Source organism: Pituophis catenifer, unplaced genomic scaffold (assembly GCF_029215685.1).
Source record: "Pituophis catenifer annectens isolate HBS135680 unplaced genomic scaffold, rPitCat1.0.hap2 SCAF_1, whole genome shotgun sequence".
Lineage (NCBI taxonomy): Eukaryota > Metazoa > Chordata > Lepidosauria > Squamata > Colubridae > Pituophis > Pituophis catenifer.
Window position 1 is genome coordinate 263,203,327 of NW_027256881.1, and position 20,524 is coordinate 263,223,850.

The 20,524-nt window shown below is 40.2% G+C and overlaps 1 protein-coding gene across 2 annotated transcripts in view; it reads right to left on the reverse strand.

Moving 5' to 3' along the window:
- The window catches only part of ANO5 (anoctamin 5), a 32,027-nt gene extending 12,117 nt beyond the window's left edge, over positions 1 to 19,910 (reverse strand). Inside the window, exons 1-13 of one of the 2 annotated variants that reach the window (XM_070935000.1) lie at positions 19,847 to 19,910; positions 17,748 to 18,032; positions 16,254 to 16,367; positions 15,047 to 15,162; positions 14,040 to 14,174; positions 13,537 to 13,642; positions 13,388 to 13,448; positions 11,932 to 12,083; positions 8,606 to 8,680; positions 7,648 to 7,870; positions 6,467 to 6,636; positions 5,686 to 5,783; positions 2,925 to 3,055 (exon numbers count right to left, since the gene is read on the reverse strand). In XM_070935000.1, the coding sequence (XP_070791101.1) occupies positions 2,925 to 3,055; positions 5,686 to 5,783; positions 6,467 to 6,636; positions 7,648 to 7,870; positions 8,606 to 8,680; positions 11,932 to 12,083; positions 13,388 to 13,448; positions 13,537 to 13,642; positions 14,040 to 14,174; positions 15,047 to 15,162; positions 16,254 to 16,367; positions 17,748 to 18,032; positions 19,847 to 19,903 (1,723 nt within the window). In that variant the 5' untranslated portion in view covers positions 19,904 to 19,910. Of the gene's footprint in view, positions 1 to 2,924; positions 3,056 to 5,685; positions 5,784 to 6,466; positions 6,637 to 7,647; positions 7,871 to 8,605; positions 8,681 to 9,135; positions 9,214 to 11,931; positions 12,084 to 13,387; positions 13,449 to 13,536; positions 13,643 to 14,039; positions 14,175 to 15,046; positions 15,163 to 16,253; positions 16,368 to 17,747; positions 18,033 to 19,846 lie in introns of both variants that reach the window. The other variant, XM_070934992.1, reaches the window with a different exon arrangement.
- Between the last annotated feature and the right edge of the window lie 614 nt (positions 19,911 to 20,524).

Consider the following 20,524-nt stretch of genomic DNA (forward strand, 5'->3'; position numbering starts at 1 on the left):
GAATTCAAACTCAACCTATTTATTTTCACAGTGGCAGCTTTAATGAAAGAGCCGGGAAATGTAGAAGTCGGTGTCCTGATGGTTCACTGACCAATTTAAATAAGACCTAGTTTAGTTATTCTCCCACTTACTCTTGCAGTGCACAGGTTTTTATTAGATGGTATTATTTTATTAATCTGTGTTAATGTACCAGCAGTTCACCATCCATGTTATACAGACTACGCTCCCAGAAACCAAATCTCTTCCATGAACAACACTCAGTTAAGCAGACATTCATTTGGATTATTAATTCCCTTTCCAGGGTCTCTGAACCCCATTTCATTCCTGAAGTCAGGGGTCTGCAACCTTAAACACTCAAAGAGCCATTTGGACCCGTTTCCCACAGAAAAGAAAACACCAGGAGCTAATAATTTACCAACCATTGTGACTGGGTGAGCATGGCCAACTCGACGTCACTCACTCCCACCCAGTCACATGACCCCCCCCCCCCCAAGCCATGCCTACCGAGCGGGTCATTAGGGCAGAGAAACGATTGTTAAATTATTTGCCATGCCCGGCCCGGCCCCTCCTCACCTCTACCCTCCCAGCCACCGCTTGCCACACCTGACCTTGGGTGTTGTCCACCTATCTCTCCCCCATCTCTATCTCATCTCTCTCTCTCTCTCTCTCCCTCCCTCTCTCCCTCTCCCCCACTCCCCACCCCCACTTCCCAACCCACACACCCAGGGAATAAGCCTACAGGAACCTCGGCCATGTTCTCTTTGTCTCTGGAAAGTTACAAAAATAAATCTTGCATTGCAAAAGGAGTGACTGTCAGGCTGTTACATCACAGTCAGTGCTGTTACAGCACTGCAAGTTGCCTCCTTAGATTGCCACACATACTTCAGAGAAGCATCATCCCAAGCAGCAGCACGCTCACACAGGAACATCTACACATCCTGCAACTCGGTCCAAAGTGACTGGAAAATTTAGTTCCTGGAAGATGCTTGGCAGGCAAAGTATGGGATGACCCCCCCTCCCCCCATCACCAAGGCAGCATCCACTGAATCCTTGCAAAACAGGGTCTCTCTCTCTGTGTCTCTCTCTCGCTGCCCAACTGCAACAGGAAATGGCGGGCAGCTGGACTGCATCCAGACACTGGCCCACCCCGTGCCATGGCCAATGCTGCTGCTATTGCCATGGGCGAGTGAAGCAGGGGTGCAATGGGCTCTAGGAGGAGGAGGGAACGCTGTTTCTCCCATTGTGAAGCGTGCTAAATTTCACTGTGCTGTGCTGCTGTCACTGTGCTGTGCACTGTGAGAGCAGTGGGCAGGCCATGGAGGTGGCAACAGCAGTGGTTTTGGCCGCTTCTCTCTGCAGCAGAGGGATGAAAGGAGGGAGCCGCAGCAGAGGGTTAAAAGAGCCACATGCTGCTCTGGAGCTGCGGGTGCCGACCCCTGTCCTACGTTCTTCAGCTTTCTTCCTAGAACTTCACAGTCTTTTGTCCCCTTGTGAGTGAGTAGATGTCAGTACTTTCTAATTGGCTTTATGAGTCTTAGATCTGTCTATCTGTCTTTCATTCTATCTATCTTATGTCAAAGTTATATAGCCGCAAGTGACTTGCAAGTCACATCTTGCAAGTGACTCTGGGTGGCATACAGCAAAGTAGTGTTTCTCCAATGCTATTTCTTAGTGTATATGTTTTTTTCACCATTTTCCCCTAAAATATTTAATTTTTTTGAAAGCTAATACTCTTTGTATTAATTTCCTTTAGAATCTTTGACTCTTTAAAATATGAAGATGAGTGTCTTTCAATTTGAGAATCAAAATTGTTAAGTATAATTTTCCCACTCCCTAAAATGAGTTTTCAATATGAAACTGCTATCCCAGTACTATAACAATACAGGAATTCTGAACATTTTCTGAAGGAAAAAGCAGACATTACTAGAACCCTAAGAAGTCCATGGGATCTCACAAGCATTTCATATACAAAGGAGGTAGTCCTCATTTAGAGGCCACAGTTAGGACTGACAACTTGGTTATTAAGCAAAGTGCTCACTAAGTTAAACCATGACTGTGCTTATGATCTCACTTGAGCTTTCCTTTGCTTTACAGACCTGTGAAGGTCTGTAAATGTGAGGATTGCTCACAATTTAGTTTTTCATCACTTTCCTAACTATAAACTATAAGTTGAAGGAGACAGTTGCTAAACAAAGATCATCTGTACATCTCTATATACAGGGTCACACTGCAGATATTTTGAATTGGGCAGCACCTAAATTTAAATAAATAATTGCATAAATAAATACCTTATAAAGAATAATTTATTCCCCTCTTTACTCAAAGAATAAGTCAAAGCTGCCAAAGGTGTATGTAAAATGCTCTTAATGCATATAGCATTTCAGCCAAGAGAAGTGAGCTCACATGTCATCCTTATCCACTACACTAGAGTTCCCCAAACTTTTCAGGTTGGCAGCCTGGAGCAGGAGGAGGAGGGAAAGAGGGGATGATTTTGTGGCAGGGGCAAGTGCATGTGCATGTATACGCATGAGCACCCATGTTTGCGGTAACACTTGCGTGAGTGGAGCTGCGAGTGCCAACAATACGGCTCATACAAGAGGAGCTATGAATCAGGGGTGGGTTCTACTTACCTCCGCTACCGGTTCACAATGGTAGCGTGTGTGCATGCGCAGATCATTCATGATGACGTCCGGGTGGGTGGGTGGAGCCTCCCACCGCTGTTACTACCGGTTCGCAAGAACCGGACTGAACCGGGAGCAACCCACCACTGCTATGAGTGACTGCAATGATGCTTGCATGAGTGGGGACATGTGCGCACCAGTGACCCAGTGGTGATTAGCCCGTGGCCCAGTAGTGGGCTATGGACTACAGGTTGGGGACCGCTGCACTACACAATGCTACTTGTCATTGTCTTTTCTGCTTACCCATTTCTAGGTATTCATAGAAGAGACCCAATGCTCCAAAGCTCTGCAAATCATGATCCTGCTCCCATCGACTGTATAAATTCTCTGGGTTGCTCCTCGCCTTCCGACGACCCCACCAATTATAGATCCAGCTAAATAGTGGAAAAACAGAAATCACTGTTGCAGTAGTTTGTTTGTTTTTTTAAAGCAAAATCATATAATTTTATGAATTGACACCACATATATTTTCAGGGGTTATTTTTCCCATTCAATTGTGCCCGATTCTTGGCACCCTTCCTGTGAAGTATTTTCCAATATATCTGCTATAAAAATTACTATCAATTTCTCATGTGGGTTAGAAGAGTTACAGTCTAAATCCAATGATTACATCTAAGTAGAACTGAACAGCAGAGCTGTGTCAGTTGATCCATTCCCTGTCCTCAAGTATTTGCCAGACCTATTCTTAATATCTGGGGAGGGCGGGGTGAGAGGGTACTGCACACCAGCAAGGTTGTTATCTGAAATCCTGATAATATAGTAATGTCAAGTTACCTGTAAAGATTACATTGATATTTATTCATTAAACTTAAGCTAAAGGACATGGCAGAATTCACCAAATATTCAATTAATGAACTGACCATCTTTTAAACATAGAAATAACTCAGTATTAAGATATGTCAGAATATGAATATTCATAGACTGGAATAGATCAGCCAATGGGGACTGTTTGATAGACATGGCAACATGTCAGCCATTGGGGACTGGCTGGAATAGGACATGGTAACAAGGCCAGCCAATGTATAGGCATAACAACTAAGTCAGCCAATGAGGGCTGTTTGGGAGCTGAAACAGCTTGGAGCCTGAGCGTGGCTTATGTTTATGTTTATGTTTATTGGACTTCTATACCGCCCTTGTCCCGAAGGACTCAGGGCGGTGTACAGCCATATTAAAACACATATAAATTTACAAAATTTAAAAACAATTTAAAATCGAATATAAAAAAATTTGGCCCACAAATTAAAAACTAACATACACATATTATAAAATTCTTATTAGGCCAGTCCAGCTTGTTGGAACAGAAGGGTCTTCAGGGCACGGCGAAAGGTACGCAGGTCGGGGATCATATGAATCTCTAGGGGGAGCTCATTCCAGAGGGCTGGTGCCCCCACAGAGAAGGCTCTCACCCTGGGTGTCGCCAGTCACCATTGTTTGGCCGACGGCACCCTGAGGAGCCCCTCTCTGTGGGAGCGTATTGGCTGGTGGGAGGCTATCAGTGGCAGAAGGCAGTCTCGTATGTACCCCGGTCCTAAGCCATGGAGCACTTTAAAGGTGGTAACCAACACCTTGAAACCCACCCGGAAGACCACCGGGAGCCAGTGCAGCTCGTGCAGGAGAGGTGTTACGTGGGTGCGCCGAGTCGCCCCCATAATCACCCATGCGGATGCATTGTCGACCAGTTGGAGCCTCCAAGCGCTCTTTAAGGAGAGCTCCATGTAGACAGCATTGCAGTAATCCAGACGGGACGTGACGAGGGCATGAGTGACCATGCACAGGGCATCCTGGTCCAGAAAGGGACGCAACTGGCATATCAGGTGAACCTGATAAAACGCTCCCCTGACCACGGCCGTCATATGATCTTCCAAGGACAGCCGTGCATCCAGGAGAACACCCAAATTGCGAACCTTCTCTGAGGGGGCCAAGATCTCGCCCCCAATAGTCAGCAATGGAACCAGCTGACTATACCGGGATGCCGGAAACCACAGCCACTCGGTCTTGGAAGGGTTAAGCTTGTTCCTCCCCATCCAGATCCACACGGCCTCCAGGCACTGGGACATCAAGTCAAGGGCATCATTGGGGTGATCCGGGGTGGAGATGTACAGCTGAGTGTCGTCAGCGTACTGGTGGAACTTCACCCCGAAACCATGGATGATCTCGCCCAGCAGCTTCACATAAATGTTGAACAGAAGGGGCGAGAGGACTGACCCTTGCAGCACCCCACAAACAAGGCGCCTCGAGGTCGACCTCTGCCCTCCTGCCAACACAAACTGCGTACGGTCGGAGAGGAAGGAGGAGAACCACCGCAACATGGTGCCCACCACTCCCAACCCCTCCAATTGTCGCAGCATGATACCATGGTTGGTATCAAAAGCCACTCAGAGGTTTAATAGGACAGGACAGAGAAGCAACCCCTGTCCTGAGCCCTCCAGAGATCATCAACCAATGCGACCAATGCCGTTTCCGTGCTGTACCCCAGCCTGAAGCCTGACTGGAACGGATCTAGATAATCAGTTTCATCCAGGTACTGGGGAAGTTGTCGCACCACCACACTCTCAACAACCTTCGCCACAAAGCGAAGGTTGGAGACTGGACGATAGTTCGCTAATACAGCCGGGTCCAGGGAAGGCTTCTTGAGGAGAAGCTTCACCACCACCTCTTTCAGAGAGAGAGAGGGAAGAAACCCTCACTCAAAGAAGCATTAATAATCCCCTGGAGCCAGCCTCGCGTAACCGCCCGGGAGGCCAGCACCAACCAAGAGGGACTTAGGTTAACTGATATGTATAAATTTAAGTTGTGTGTTCTTATTATTGCCCTTCCTTCTGTTAACTGTGCTTCTGTGATTATGCTTCTGATTCTGACAACTGCTCTTGGTATTGTATATATGTCTCATGTGTTATTATGTATATAAAGAAGTTTCTTATTTAATGAATCCTGATGCATCAGTTATCTGTGTGTGCTTTCTGGATGTGATTTCTGCAACAAACTCTGACAAGATATTACTTACGGGACTATAGCTTCTTGAATATTACCCCAGATCTGTTTGCCAGCCATGACGATGGTGAGCTGGGTTGTCAGTTCTATCAAGCATCCTGCAGGATCACACTGGTAAAGAAATAAAACAAAATACATCAAAAAATAAATATTTTGACAATTCTTCTTAAAAAAAACATGAGGATGTATAAATACGATAGAGCCAGATCAAAGGGTATGCATGCTACACCAATAACACATACACAAATATGTGTTATATTTCCTTGGCTATTTGGTTGTCTGTATAATTTTCCATTTCTGCCTTCACTGTATTTTTCCTATTTTATCTTTTAATTTTCTTCCCCATGCAAATCTCCTGAACTTCTATTCTTGTCCTGATTAATGCAGATTTCTAATTCAGGAAATGAACTTGTTCCCAAAACATTTTGTCAGCCTTCCAGATGTTGCCTTTAAACATTTCTGGATCATGTTGAATTTAGAGAAATTCAAGTGTTGCAGCTGCTTGGGGCCTCACTCATGTGAGTGTCACGGGACCTTGACCCCTCTCATGTGAGCATTGCAGGCGGTCATGGCCCCACTGATGTGACCATCATCTTGGCCCCACTTGTGTGAGTATTGCAGGTGCTCTCGGGCCAACTTGCACGACCAATGGGTGCTCATTCACATGCCTGCCCCTCCCACAAAACCATCTGCTCTTTCCCCCCCTCTCTGGGTCACCAACCCGGAAAGGTTGGGAAACTCTGTTCTATACTTCAAAGCAAGGTATTTAGCATGGTGGGCAAGTTATTACATACCTCTTCATTTCTCCAGCGACTGAACATGTATGTATAAGAACCAGGGTATCCTACAAATTTCCCTTTGAAAAAAGCTACATAGAAGCATGAAGAGTAGTAGTTGACAAACTGAAAGAGGAACATTTTCATAGTAAGTCTGTTTTCATACTCATAGTGGGTTCTTGGTATTTCTGCAAGATAAAATAAACAAGGATTTAATTCTTTTTATATCATGTAGGGTATCAAACAGAGGTGGGTTCTACTTACCTTTACTACCAGTTCGCAACAGGGGCGCGCATATGCGCAGATCGTCAATTATGACTTCCAGGCGGAACTTTCCGCCACTTTTACTACCGGGTCTATAGAACCGGACAGAACCAGGAGCAACCCACCACTGGTATCAAAATGAAGCCTCATGAATATGACAATAGGCTTCAATATTACACAGTTTACTTCTCTAAGAGAGCATTGGTAGAGCTATGAATCTGCTTAGAGTCACTATGTATGAGTCGGGTGGCTGTATAAATTTTCTTAATGAATAAAATAAATTATCTTTTGCCCACAGTGTATGTACAGAACAAGGAAGCAAAGTTGCTATCATTCCTAAGTAATTTAACTAACACAGAATCCATTTTTGGAAGTAAATACTTGTTATTATGTTTCTTTTATACACAATATAAATATAAATAGAGCTCTCATTTATTCAAGCAAAATAATATTTGAGGCACATCTCATTAAGAATTCCCTTGCCTTTTGTCAAAGAGGCAGATATTGTAATCATGAGAAAACAGAAGCCATTTTGCTCAAGTAACTTCCTGAGAGCTCCACTTGCAGTCAGATAAAATTATGATTAACACCGTTGACCCCACAGCTCTTAAGAAGGTACAAGCTAAGAATTAGCGATCACACAGCTGGAAAGCAAGTCAGATAATCTAAGACCAAAGCCATAAGGGATAAAATATCCTTCCTCAAACTGCCGTTCTCCAGATAACTCGGATTATAAATTCCATAATTCCCTGAAAGCAAGGCTAATAGGACCCAAGGCTGGGGATACCTGACATAAAGCAAGAACCCCGAGGAATTTTAGGCTGACAGAAAAGGTTATGCATGTTCTGTTTTCATGTGCTGATGATTTCAGCCTATGCAGCAGAGGGGGCAGAAAACGTACTGGCGTAAGCTTAGCCATCATGCGACATACCTACCCATATCTGTGATCCAGATGGCTATCCTCTCATATAGGAAATTCAGTATCATAATGATGACAAAATTGAGGAATGATGCAGTGACTGACGTTGCCAGTTGTGGTGTCAACAAACCCCGAATGGGTTGCAGGGTTTCTGTGTTCTCCATGATGCTGGCAAAAGCAGCATAGACTGCAAGGCGGTAAACTATCACAGCTATCATGCTCGCTATGATTAAAGAGATCTGAGATAACCACATAAATTAAGACTACTTAGGATTTGAAACCAGAGAAATTAGTGCCTCATGCAAACTGCACATTGTGAACAAATGTTTAGAAAGTTCTATCAAGATTGCAGAATATAAATGGAAGAAAACTTTATCTGAATACTTTTCCAGTGCAAATGTCTGCTTCCATAATGGAAGTAGATCGCTTGTTTTTCCTTTTATTTTTTTAAATAAAAAAATAATTCTTTCTGTTATCTTCTCCTTTCTATTCAAAGAAGAATTAAGCATGCAGTGTTTCATAGGAGCTACAGTCCCATTGTAGCTATAACATTTATTTTTTTATTCATTTTAAATGTGCCATGCATGTTCATGTAAAGCATACCAGTGCAATTCTATCACGTAATCCACCAACAAGAGTTGGAAAAACATTACGTAGGCGTAATAGCAACTGCATATTGCTATTTGAACACATCTCAGGTAAATCCTGAAGGAAGTGTCATCAATAATTACACAATAGGAAACTCTTATTTAAAAAGGGGTGGGGAAGAGGTGCTTAGACATATATTATGTATTCATTGTGTACTTTGCATGGCAGCAGGAAAATAAAACTGGAAAGCGTTAGTCAGAAATCCTTGAAGCAACAAGCATGAGTGAAAGAGATCCAAAGCAAAGAGGGACATTCTTGCATGCTAAAAATCCAAGCTTAAAAAGTGATCAGTGGCATGTTAGTGTGATGAATCAAAAAGAGCTCACCCAGAACAACACTGTAGTTCCTGAGATGCAGAACCGTACAGCCTGGCTAGTTAGAGGTAAATAAGGCTCCAGCTCCTGAAACAGTCAAGCAAGCACAGCACTTTTCACCACCCACAGTCATAGTTGTACATAGACCACTGCAGAAAGCAACCTCAAACATTATGAGAAAGCCAATCCCGTAACCCCTCTCCCTCACAAAGGCGTAATATGGCACATTTCCTCTTTTGGGAGGAAAGCTGGAGTGGCAGACTGAATGAGAGGTTGCCCATTTACCAGGTCATCCTATTATTTATTTATGTATTTATTTTAGGCTTTACAATGGCTTTACAAACAAAATGTTGCTCTTTGAAAGTGGAGAGCAGATTTCTTTTTTCGGTTGTCAATATTAATTGTTCAGCAAATTGTTCAGTAGCTGCTCCCATTCATCACTCCATATTCTGATGCTTTCCTTTTGCCCCACTTGAAGAAATGGCTTCTTTTATTAGTTTAGCCACTCTTAAGCTGCAGCAATTGGTGCAGCCCTCTCTTACCCAAAACAATACTCCAAAGTATAACAAGCTCAGTTTTCCATAGTCATGAATGCTCTTCCTCTTAATCAGTTCTAACTCCTAAAACATCAGTTGAAAAAGGAATAATTAAAGAATGAAAAGGGTTCGGCTGAACATCCATTGATTTTAACGGGATTTTGGGCTGGTTCAAGTAATCGTAGCATGGTTTGCAAAGAAATGCACAAACCTCTTGCCTGTATATACAATCCTTCACAAGTTTTATTTCTGGAAGAGAATGATTCCAAAGGGTGGATGAAAAGGTCAGTTCTCTATGCCCTTGTCATGTTTGCTCACATAGATCCAATGTGTACATATACACAAATCAACAGAAATTTCACTTCCCAAATAGGTCTTCATCATGGGCAAATTATAAACATTTTTTAATTAGCAGACTATAATACATACTGTAAAAATATCTTAACTGCTTTATCAGGCAGATACAGTGCTATTTGTCCCTTCAGCCACTTGGGCTTTCAGAGACAATGAGAATTCTATGAAGACAGAGAGAGATGCACACAGAGAGAATGAGTGTGTGTGTGTGTGTGGGAGAGAGAGAGAGAGGGAGAGAGAGGGAGAGGGAGGGAGAGAGACAGAGACAGAGACAGAGTGAAGGGATAAGATTCTGTGGGACTGCCTTAGAGACAGGCAGGTACTGGCCAATCAAGCAAACATTATGATATGGACAAGGACCAGGAGAAAGTGGTGGGATAGATTTAGCAGTGCCAAGTGACAGCAATCTCAGGAAGAAAAGAGTATGAGAAGCGGGAGAAGTACCTGGCCTGAAGGAAGAATTAGAGAAAATATGGAAAGTAAAGACCAAAGCGATCCCAGTGGTAGAAGCAGCTGTTGGGGCTATGACTAGGAGTGTAAATGCTCTCTATCTAGAAAAGCACAGTGTTAGAAAAGGCTAAAATACTGTGCAGAACTCTAAAACTCTCAGGCCTCTAGTAGATGACCTTAGATTGAGGAAGATACATACCATCCATAGGGGTGAGAATGGGATTTTATAAATAATGGATCAGGATGCAACCACAAAACTTCAAATTTACCAGGATTGTTTTAATTTCTTGACTGAGTAGAAAAAAAAATGAAAGGCAGGAGAACAGAAGGGGGGGGGGACCTAACTTGGTAGGAATATTTGTGACAAGGATCTATATTGTTGCTTACACCGAATTAAACATGAGCAAGCAATGTTATGCAACTACTAAAAATGGTAAATGCTGTGTTGTGGTGGGCATTATCTTGAAGAGGGAAGTTATTGCTCCACTCTTCTGTGCCCTGATTGCAATACTGGACCCGTTCCTGGATATTGCACTTCAACAAGGACATTGATGAGCTGAATAGAGTTCAAGACAGAGCTTCCAAGATGGCAATCATTTTGGAAAACAAGATCTATCAAAAACAGTTTAAAAAACATTGTCTCGCAGAAAAGGAAGGGGAGTTCTTTATTGCCCTTGAGAACAGAACCAGAACAATGGGTTAACTTTATAAGAAAGTAGATTCAGAATAGATGTAAAGAGGACTTCCTAACTGTGGAACAAGCCTCAAATGAGCATTTTCAATGATGAGCATTTTCTTATTGGGTATCTTCAGAGAAACAGAAGAACTGAGAAACAGAACTAGATAGTTAATGTAATAATGCATTTATTTCAGCCAGACCCGGACCCCACAAGCCAATTGCATCCACTTAACCATGATCTACAGAGATTGAAAATGAATATTCAGCTTCTTAGCTGGCAAAAATATACCCACATTCTTGGACTGCATCGATAATACCCATCTCGCAAAAGTGGAAAAAGCAGTGCTCCAAATATCTCAATTTAGTTGGTGCCAATGATACCCCTATAGTGGAATTTATTTAGATTTAGAAGGCTAGCAAGTTAGGGCAACCATAGAAACTTTCTCCCTAATACTATATTTATCCTAATTAAGACTTTACTTTATAGCAGCAAACTAGCACCAAAATAGTAAATCGGCATATTTCTTTCTGAATAGCTGAACCGATTTCAAGATTACAGTAAATTAGGTAAACATGTTAATGCATATTCCTAGTAAAATGCTATATGATCACTTATAGCCGTGATGGCGAACCTCTGGCATGCGTGCCACCTGTGACATGCGGAGCCATATCTGTGGGCACACGAGTGTTGCCCTAGCTCAGCTCCAGCGCACATGTGCATGCAGACCAGCTGATTTTCGGGCCTTCCGGGCCCACCGGAAGTCGGGAAATGGGCTGTTTTTGGCCTCTGGTGGGGGGGGTTGGGGAAGGCTGTTTTTGCCCTCCCCAGGCTCCTAGAAAGGCTCTGGAGCATGGGGAGGGTGAAAAACGGGCCTTCCGGTCCCACTGTGCCATTGCATGTCAATAGCAGGGAGAGCGCGGGGGGGTCGCACGCACATGCACGGTGGGGTAGTGTGCACTGAATTATGGGTGTGGGCACATGCACGCGCAAACCCCTGGTCTCCTCCCGCTTTTGGCACACGATGGCAAAAAGGTTAGCCATCACTGACCTATAGGGAAAGCCTGATAAATCTTGGTGCCCCTGTTATCAGACTCTCAGGTAATAACCTAAGTGCTGATGTTTAAAATGAACTTGCATTTTAACAAGTGTATAATTGTAAAACATATTAAAGCAATACACATCTATCATATTCTGGAACAAATGTGTATTCTTAGCCGGCATGTTAAACTGAACTAGCATAGTAGTGCTCCAAAAAAAGCTACCTAAATCTTATTAATTCCACAACCTGCAAATGATTTTTATCTTCTAAATAAATCACCTGAGTTACTGGATTCTTCCTCTTTTGTGTACATTTTGCTTCATACTCTGGTCTAAGTTGGAGTTGTTGCTGTTCTTCCTCAAAATCAACTAAATCCCACTCATACTCAAGTCGAGCTTGCCGTCGCTTCCAAAATTCCAAGAAAAGTGTAACTACAATTAGAGAAGGTTAAGCAACATAGAATTAGCCTAAAAATATTCTGAGACAGCACGAGACCATAATCTTAAATAGTTTCTACTGTTTTAGTAACAGAATAACAGGGTTGGAGGGACCTTGGAGGTCTTCTAATCCAATCCCCTGCTCAAGCAGGACACTTTAAACCATTCCAGACAAATGTTTGTCTGGCTCTTCTTAATAAACTCCAGTAATAGAGCACCCCCAACTCTGGGATGCAAGCTAGAAGTAATAGTTATTTATACAAATATTTATTTACAAAAAGTGTGCTAATTATGCTATAGAAATGATTATTTTTATTATAAATGTGGATATTATTATGTCAACAGGACCTCAGCTAGTCAGAATTACCGTATTTTTCGGAGTATAAGACGCACCTTTCCCCCCCCCTAAAAGGGGGTGAAAATTTAGGTGCGTCTTATACACCGAATGTAGCCCCGCCATCCACTGGTCCCCACCCATTGGCCTCTGCATCCCAGCAGTTTACTTCCTTGCAGCAAGAAGAAACAGCTCGTTTCAGCTTCAGCACAGGCTAATTAGCACAAGTTGATTGGATCGGCCTCCCGCTGTTTTGCTCTCAGTTGTTTTGCGTGGGCCTCTGCTGCTTGCTGCAAGGAGGTAAATTGCTGGGAGCAGATTTTTTTTTTTCTTGTGCTAATCAAGCTATGCTAAAAATGAAAATGAAAGTAAAGCAGGCTATTTGCTGTTTGCTGCAATGAGGCAAAATTACTGGGAGACAGAGGCAGAGGCAGAGGCAGATTTCTTTTTCTTGTTTTCCTCACCAAAAAAGGTAGGTGCATCTTATAGTCGGAGAATCTTATACTCCGAAAAATACGGTAACCAGTTGCATTAAAGCACAACTAAAATCTTATTTATCTAGATCACTGAATTTCAGTTAATAAACATATTGCAATATTATAGAAGATGTTCAGCATGAAGGGACGAATATCATGCCTGAAACTTTGCCCCTATCAATCAACTGAAAACAGTGGTTAAATTCAACTATCCAGTTTTCTTTCAGATCAATAATGTTTACAATTTGTCATAATAGTTCAACAAAGCTTTGTATCTTGAACAGCTTTTAAATGGTTGTATAATATAAATGGATTCTGATTAAGCACAGAATATTTATTTATCTCTTCTTTGTTTTGTGGAATTTTTGTAACACCCATTTAAATGTGAGAAGTGTACAAATCAAAACACAAAATCATCTCTGAATAAATAACTCCCAACTCCTTAAAATTAATTCTGAAAACATTAATAATGAAACAAGTATACTTACCCCAGATGCCCATAAATATTGCAAAAAAGAGGGTTGCCACATTGTCAAATAAATGGGAATACTAGAATTGAAAAACAGGCATTATCCATTGAGTAATACATGAAACAGTATGTATTTTTGAAAATGAAAATGCTGTAATTGTTACAAACCTGTGAAGACTCACAAGTGGAATTCAGCCTCCAGTAATCACATTTTCGATCACATAATGGACACATGATAATTTCTCCACCAATACTGGAATCACATATTTCTTTGCTGAAGAGGATGGACAAAGATGTGGTATATTTAATAAAATGGATTAAAGGAATAATAGTGCTTGTTTACAATCAGAATTAACCTTTGTCTTTCAGTACATACTAAGAAACTATATCTGAGCCATTATTATGGCATAGGTTACAGCTCTGCCACTGGATTATAGATTTGTGCTGAAATATATGCAAATCAGCTCATCAGGTTAGGCCAAAATCCTTATATAAAATCATACATCAAGAAAGAAAAAAAGAAAGAAAGAAAGAAAGAAAGAAAGAAAGAAAGAGGGAGGGAGGGAGGGAGGGAGGGAGGGAGGGAGGGAGAGAGGGAAGGGAGGGAGGGAGGACGGACTTCATCATTAACTGATCAACATAACTAATGTTGCTATGTCAATTATACTTACCTGCTCATATTTTCATTCATTGTGAACAAACCATACAGAAAGCAAATGAAACCAACAACAGCTGCAAAGAACAGCATCTCAGTATAAAAACCCAACCAGGCAAAATAAATTCCAATCTTCTCTCCGTAATACTTCCTGCAAGAAAATAATCCAAGAAAATCAAAGGCAAAGCTCAAAATAACAATAAAGAGGAAAATGTGGATATAATATTCTAAGACATATCCCAAAGGAACTTACTGTAAAATAATTCTCAGCTTATTCACCCCTGAATGTTCTAAAACTGAACATCTATCTACATATGTCTAAAATATATTGAATTATTGTCAACCCAATTCTCCTATCTACTTTATTATATATTTTCTTTGTCTTTTATATTAGCATTCTCCATGCTTCAAAGTGTTTTGTAAAGGCGGCAACACAGAAACTCTTTGCTATCTATTAAAGTAGCTATTTTTTTCAGACTTCTATATGAGAATGAAAAAATATGGAATTGAAGTTGTTAACTCTCTATTTGTTTCTCAACCTTGGCGAATTTAAGACATGTAGACTTCAAAACCCAAAATTCTCCAACCAGCAATGATACTGTTTATTACTCTTAAAGCAACTGCAGTTTTTCCAGACTTGTGTGGAAGCTGGGAAAGAGATGGCAGAAAAGTGCTGTGCTCATATATGGTCAAGCATATCTTCCAAATTATTTTTCAAGTGTACACTGCTTGATTTTTATATTGTATTCTACATATATTGTTTAGAAAAAGAAATACAGGCAGGTAATATAGCATATATTAGAGCCATGGTGGCGCAGTAGTCAGAATGTAGTAGTGCAGGCTGAGTCATGAGTTCGATCCTGACCAGCTCAAGTTTGACCCATCTTTCCATCTTTCCAAGGCAGGTAAAATATTTGGGAGCAATATGCTAATCTTGTAAACTGCTCAGAGAGTGCTATAAAGCTATTGCTATATTTCTGAAAGGGTCCAATGGCCATTAATATATCAGGGACAATCGTTTACCTGATAAGATCCAAGGGCTGTTCCTTGTAAAACCTAGGAAAACGGGCCCATTCCCTATGTAATGTATATCTTTCATTTTCACACTTTGGATCATTTGACTTCTTCCAGTACTGACACTGAATCAGTGTGAAAAAAATAAAGAAGAAACAAAATACATCAATAAATAGCAACACAATTTCTCCAACAATACTATTGCAATATACAAAATAAACCTATGGGTGATTCTATGTTTAATAAAGAGACATTTTCACACCCATACAGAAACAGAATGTATTTATTTATTTATAGATGTACTGTATATATATGGCTGCTCAACTCAGACCACATGATTCAGAAAGAAAGAAAAACAAATGGAAATAAAAATAGATAAGAAAAGAGAGCATACAACAAAGGAAGCAAGCAACATACTTCTATTTGAATATAAAGCTGGGATGAGAAGCAACATTCAGTTACTCACATAGCATGAGAAATGTTTACATATTTTGTTATTTCGTAAGAAATTTAGAGACTTTCTTCATCTTAAACATAGAGTTATGTGATTCTGAATCAATCAAAATAGAGCTGGAAGGGGCCTTGGAGGTCTTCTAGTCCAACCTCCCTGCTTAAGCAGAAGATCCTATACTATTTCAGACAAGTGACTGTTCAGTCTTAAAAACCTCCAGTGATGAAGCACCCACAATTTCTGACGGCAAGCACTTATAATTATTACCTTATAATATAAGGTAATAATTCTTTTTCAACTTTTCTGGGAGAATATCAGAATAAGACTGTTCTCCAAGCTAATTATATGTGTGGTGTGTGTGTGTATGTGTATTTAAAGAGAAAATACAAATTCCTCCAGCAAGTGTTCATTGCTTGCCACCAGAGGGCAATATAACACTAATCTCTAATCCTCTAATGCTCTTGTCATTATTTCATTCTACAACTATAAATGGATATTGTTCTTTCTCTCCTTCCAATTTCATTTTTGTGATATATTTATAGATTTGTTTTAGCATACATACATGCATTCACATATCTTTAATATAAGCAATTCCATAACAATATTCACAATTACAAAAAAACAAAAAAACAAAACAAAACCCATAGATACTGGCTTATTAGAAACTAAAGACAAATGTATCCAAATACAATTTACAGAGAAAGACAGATTTCCTTCAGAAAATAGGCAAATACTAGAAAATAAATCAATGACAGAAATGCCTACATCATGAAGAGGGTAAGCAGCAGAGTAGGTGCCATTATTTAGAAGTCTTTTGATTCCAAACTTCCTCTTCCCTTCTTCTGTTCCATATGGGCATCTTGTTAAAATATAAAAAACCTAGAAGAGAAGGGGAAAGAATTCCATATTTAAAATTATTGCCATATGGTTTAAACTATGAGTATATCAAACTTTTCTTCATCCTCTGGTGAAATTTCACATGTTAATTTTGATTAGTTACTCATACTAATTATGTCATTAAACTTTGAGGCCCTTTCTAAATACTTCTTGCCCTTTTAAAAGAGGAAGCAAATTTTTCCTAAAATAAATGTTGGTTTGCAGGAATGTTATTGCTTTTGCTGTTTTAGTCTTCCAGTTAGGAATCTAAACAACTGAATAGCACCACCTTATGTTTTTCAATATCTTTGTGAAGAAGTAGAAAAACAGTATGACTCTATTAGGGATATACAGATAGTCCTCGATTTACAACTGAACTCAAAATTTCTGTTGCTAAGCGAGACATCTGTTATGTGAATTTTGTCCCATTTTATAAACATTCTTGCCATGGTTGTTAAGTGAATCATTGCAGTTGTTAAGTTAGTAACATGGTTGTTAAGTGAACCTGGCTTCCCCATTGGAAAAAGGTCAGAAGATCGCAAAAGGTGATCACATGACCCCCAGTATATTGCAACTGTCATGAGTACAAGTCAGTTGCCATATACTGGGGTTGATCACGTGACCATGGAAAAGCTCAAATGGTCATGAGTGTGAAAAATGGTCATAGGTCACATTTTTCAGTGCCTTTGTAACTCTGAATGGCCACTCAATGGACTGTTGTAAGTTAAGGACTACCTGTACTCATTTGACCACATAAAATTGTGTGCCTGTTACAAACTTTCAAAGAGCTGGCTTGCTTGATGATGCTTCCTCCTTTGAAGCTGCTTGGAGAAGCAATGCTCCTCCACACTTCTGAAGGGCCCAGCGACTTGCAACCCTTCCATTCCAATAATGAGAAAAGGCAAGAAAACACCTCAATGAAATAAACTGGCAAAGAGCACCATCTTTGGAAAAAAAAATATTGCCTAAAGTTCTGGCTACAACAGCAAGTCTAGAAGCTATGGCAGTGTTTTGGCAACACCATAAGAAAGGCATTTTAACTGAGAAGCCTTTGCTTGACCCTGCTTGAATTCTCCCATATTTGGGCCTCCTGCAATTGCTGAGTCATCCTTTGTGCTGTAATTCAGGGTGAGTCATATCATTTAAATACAAAGGAAAGGCCTTTTCTGGCTAGAATAACCAAGGAAAGTAAAGCATATGCCGTTTCATGCTCAGGGTGCTTTTTCTCAAAACCAACCAACCACAAGTCAACACTACAGCATTAGGGACAATTTGACAGCAGTCCCCACAGGCATATGTTGTGCTAGGCAGCATGTTGCCATCTAAGCCACAAGCTGATTTGTTGCATTACATGATCACTGAATTGGTAAATGAAGTACTCACTATTCTGTTTCTGACAGATGGCGAGAAAAACGTATTCTCATCATCAATGAGGTACAATTCCTGTCTTTCTTTGCTAAATGGTGCTGTAAAGTAGTCAGGTTCAGGGTGCATCACAATCTCAGGTAGCCTAAATGGCCAGAATATGCAGTCCAAGGGGTTTTCCACTGGGCAGGGAATATCATTCTCCTTGATGGGCATTTTGATATTGAGCACTTCTGCGTAAGTGATCAGAATTTCCCATGGGGCGTGAATCTTCACAAAATACGTTTTGTCATTTTCAGACTCCTGCAAATGAAACAATAAAGGCTTGATTGTAAACTAAGCAATTTGTCCTCCAAAGGTATGGTAATAGTCTACAAAGTCTAAGAAGTTGGACAACTACCCTTTTCATCCCCATGTAAAATCAGGAAGGACAACATCCTCTGAATATTTCCAGTGTTCACAAGGCTCTTATTTTTCTCCCAGGATGCACTGATCTTGCTATTCTTCTATGGTTTATTTATCTGTACTTGTATGAGGTTTGCAGCATTTCAGAAAGAGTCCAAAATGAACAATCCCTGGAACAGCCAGGATAAAATCTTTTTTGGGGGGGAGGTGGGGATGGGGTGGGGAAAACAATTAAAAGATTCTGGGACTAAAAATAAAAATTTGCAGACAATTAGTGCTAAAATCCTCCTGTGGCTTTTAAGTGTATGCACATAAAATACACAAATGAGAAACAAGGACACCTCAATCCTAATGGGGTAAAAGTGGCTTCTAAAACATTTGTAAGAATCACCTCTCGGTTTGCCATTTACTTCATTGTACTTTAGTAGTATCCTTTTTAAAATCCAAGGCAGAAAAAGTTAGTCATGCTTAAATCGCTAGGATTTAAATTAGTGTGTGTGTGTGTGTGTGTATATAACACACAGACACACACATTCATTCATCCATCCATCCATTCATTCATATGAATAAGATTTGAAATTAATCCCTTTTGATTGCACCTGCAATCTGAACGTAAATTCAGAGTCAGTTATTTGGGGACTAGTAGGCAGGGATAAAATCCAGCAGGTTCTGACAGGTTCTGGAGAACTGGTAATGGAAATTTTGAGCAGTTCGGAGAACTGACAAATACCACCTCTGGCTAGCCCCAGAGTGGAGTGGAAATGGAGATTTTGCAATATCCTTCCCCTGGAGTGGGCTGGGAATGGAGATTTTGCAGTATTCTTCCCCTGCCACGCCCACCAAGCCACGCCAACAGAACCAGTAGTTAAAAAAATTGGATTTCACCACTGCTAATAGGGGGGAAATTTCTGATACGTGGTATGTTAAATATTTATTTTATTGTATGCATTTATTTATTTACAGAATTTATATGATCCGCTCATTTTCAGTGACTCTGGGCAGTTTGCCAAAAATAAGATATTGAGATTAAGAACATTAAATAAGAGCAAATTGGCTAATAGCTAATATGAAGGTAGAGGGAGCGAGAAAAAGCAACTTAGATTTTTTTTTTTCAATAATCAGTTTTCCATCCTTCAAAACAAAAGCCAGAAAACATTGAAAAATACCAGTTTTTGAAACATTGTAATGTTCAACATTCCACTTCTTTCATGAAACATTCTCTTTATGTTCAACTCTTTTTTGTCCTTGCAGTTGCTGGTTATGTTTTTAGTTATTCCTATTTCTTTGAGATTTTAACAATATCACCTAATGGTAAATGGGCAGAATTTCATCCAGTAAAAAAAATACTTATAATCAGTTCCATCCTGCATGGAATTATTGGTAATCCAGGATAGACATAAAAGTATGATATAAAATTGTGCAATCTCCCATTAACAAGAAAGGGACAGAATATTAATGCAATAGCTCACAAAACTGTAAAAAATACAGACCAATTGTGGAGTACCCTTATGTACTACAGTTGCTTCAGGAAGAAACTTGTATTATTTTCTGATTACCATCTTTTATCTACAATGTTGGTTAGTATAAACAAACAAATTAAACATGATGTTCATGAAGCAAAGATCCCACTGCCAGCTATTTCTAGCGATTTTGATTGCCCCACTACTTCTAATCATTTATTTTAATTATTAACAACCCACAGTAATTCCTACCTTCTTATCTTCAGTTTCTAGTTCCAGACCTTTTTTTACTAGATTGTTCTCAAACATTCGCCTTCGATCCTGAAAAACAAAACAAAACAGACAGCTGTTTACTTTTTATTCCAGCCACATGAGGTTTTAATGTACATCAACTTCTAAACATAGTTCTTTCGCATCATCTTTATGAATTAGGTTACTTTTTTCTGGATCAAATCAGAAGGAAGCTCATACAAAATATGACCCCCAAAGTATAAAAGTAAGTAAAATATTAAACGCATTGCTGACATTTTTATTTTGCTAACAATAAATTACTGCAATAGGAATGGGAATTCTTATGAATGGATTTGCATCAGGAACAATATTTTTCTTTCTTCTTTGTTCCCTTAATGAGAGCCTGGGTGTGGCTGAACTTGAACCAGTACATTGCGGTGGGTGCTATTGGACTATAGATATTTCTTACAATGGTCACATTATGTTTTCCAACTGCTGGATTTACATTGTGTACATTGTTTGTGTGCATGCATGCATGCCTTCAAGTCAGTTTTGACTCTTAGCAAATTTCCTGGACTAACCCCTGCAGGTTTTTTTTGGCAAGAGTTTTTTGAAGTGGTTTCCTAGGTCTGAGAGAAAGTGATGCAGTTGGTTTTGTGGTGAAGGTGAAGGGTCCCAGTCTCTTGGTTTTAGCCTGGT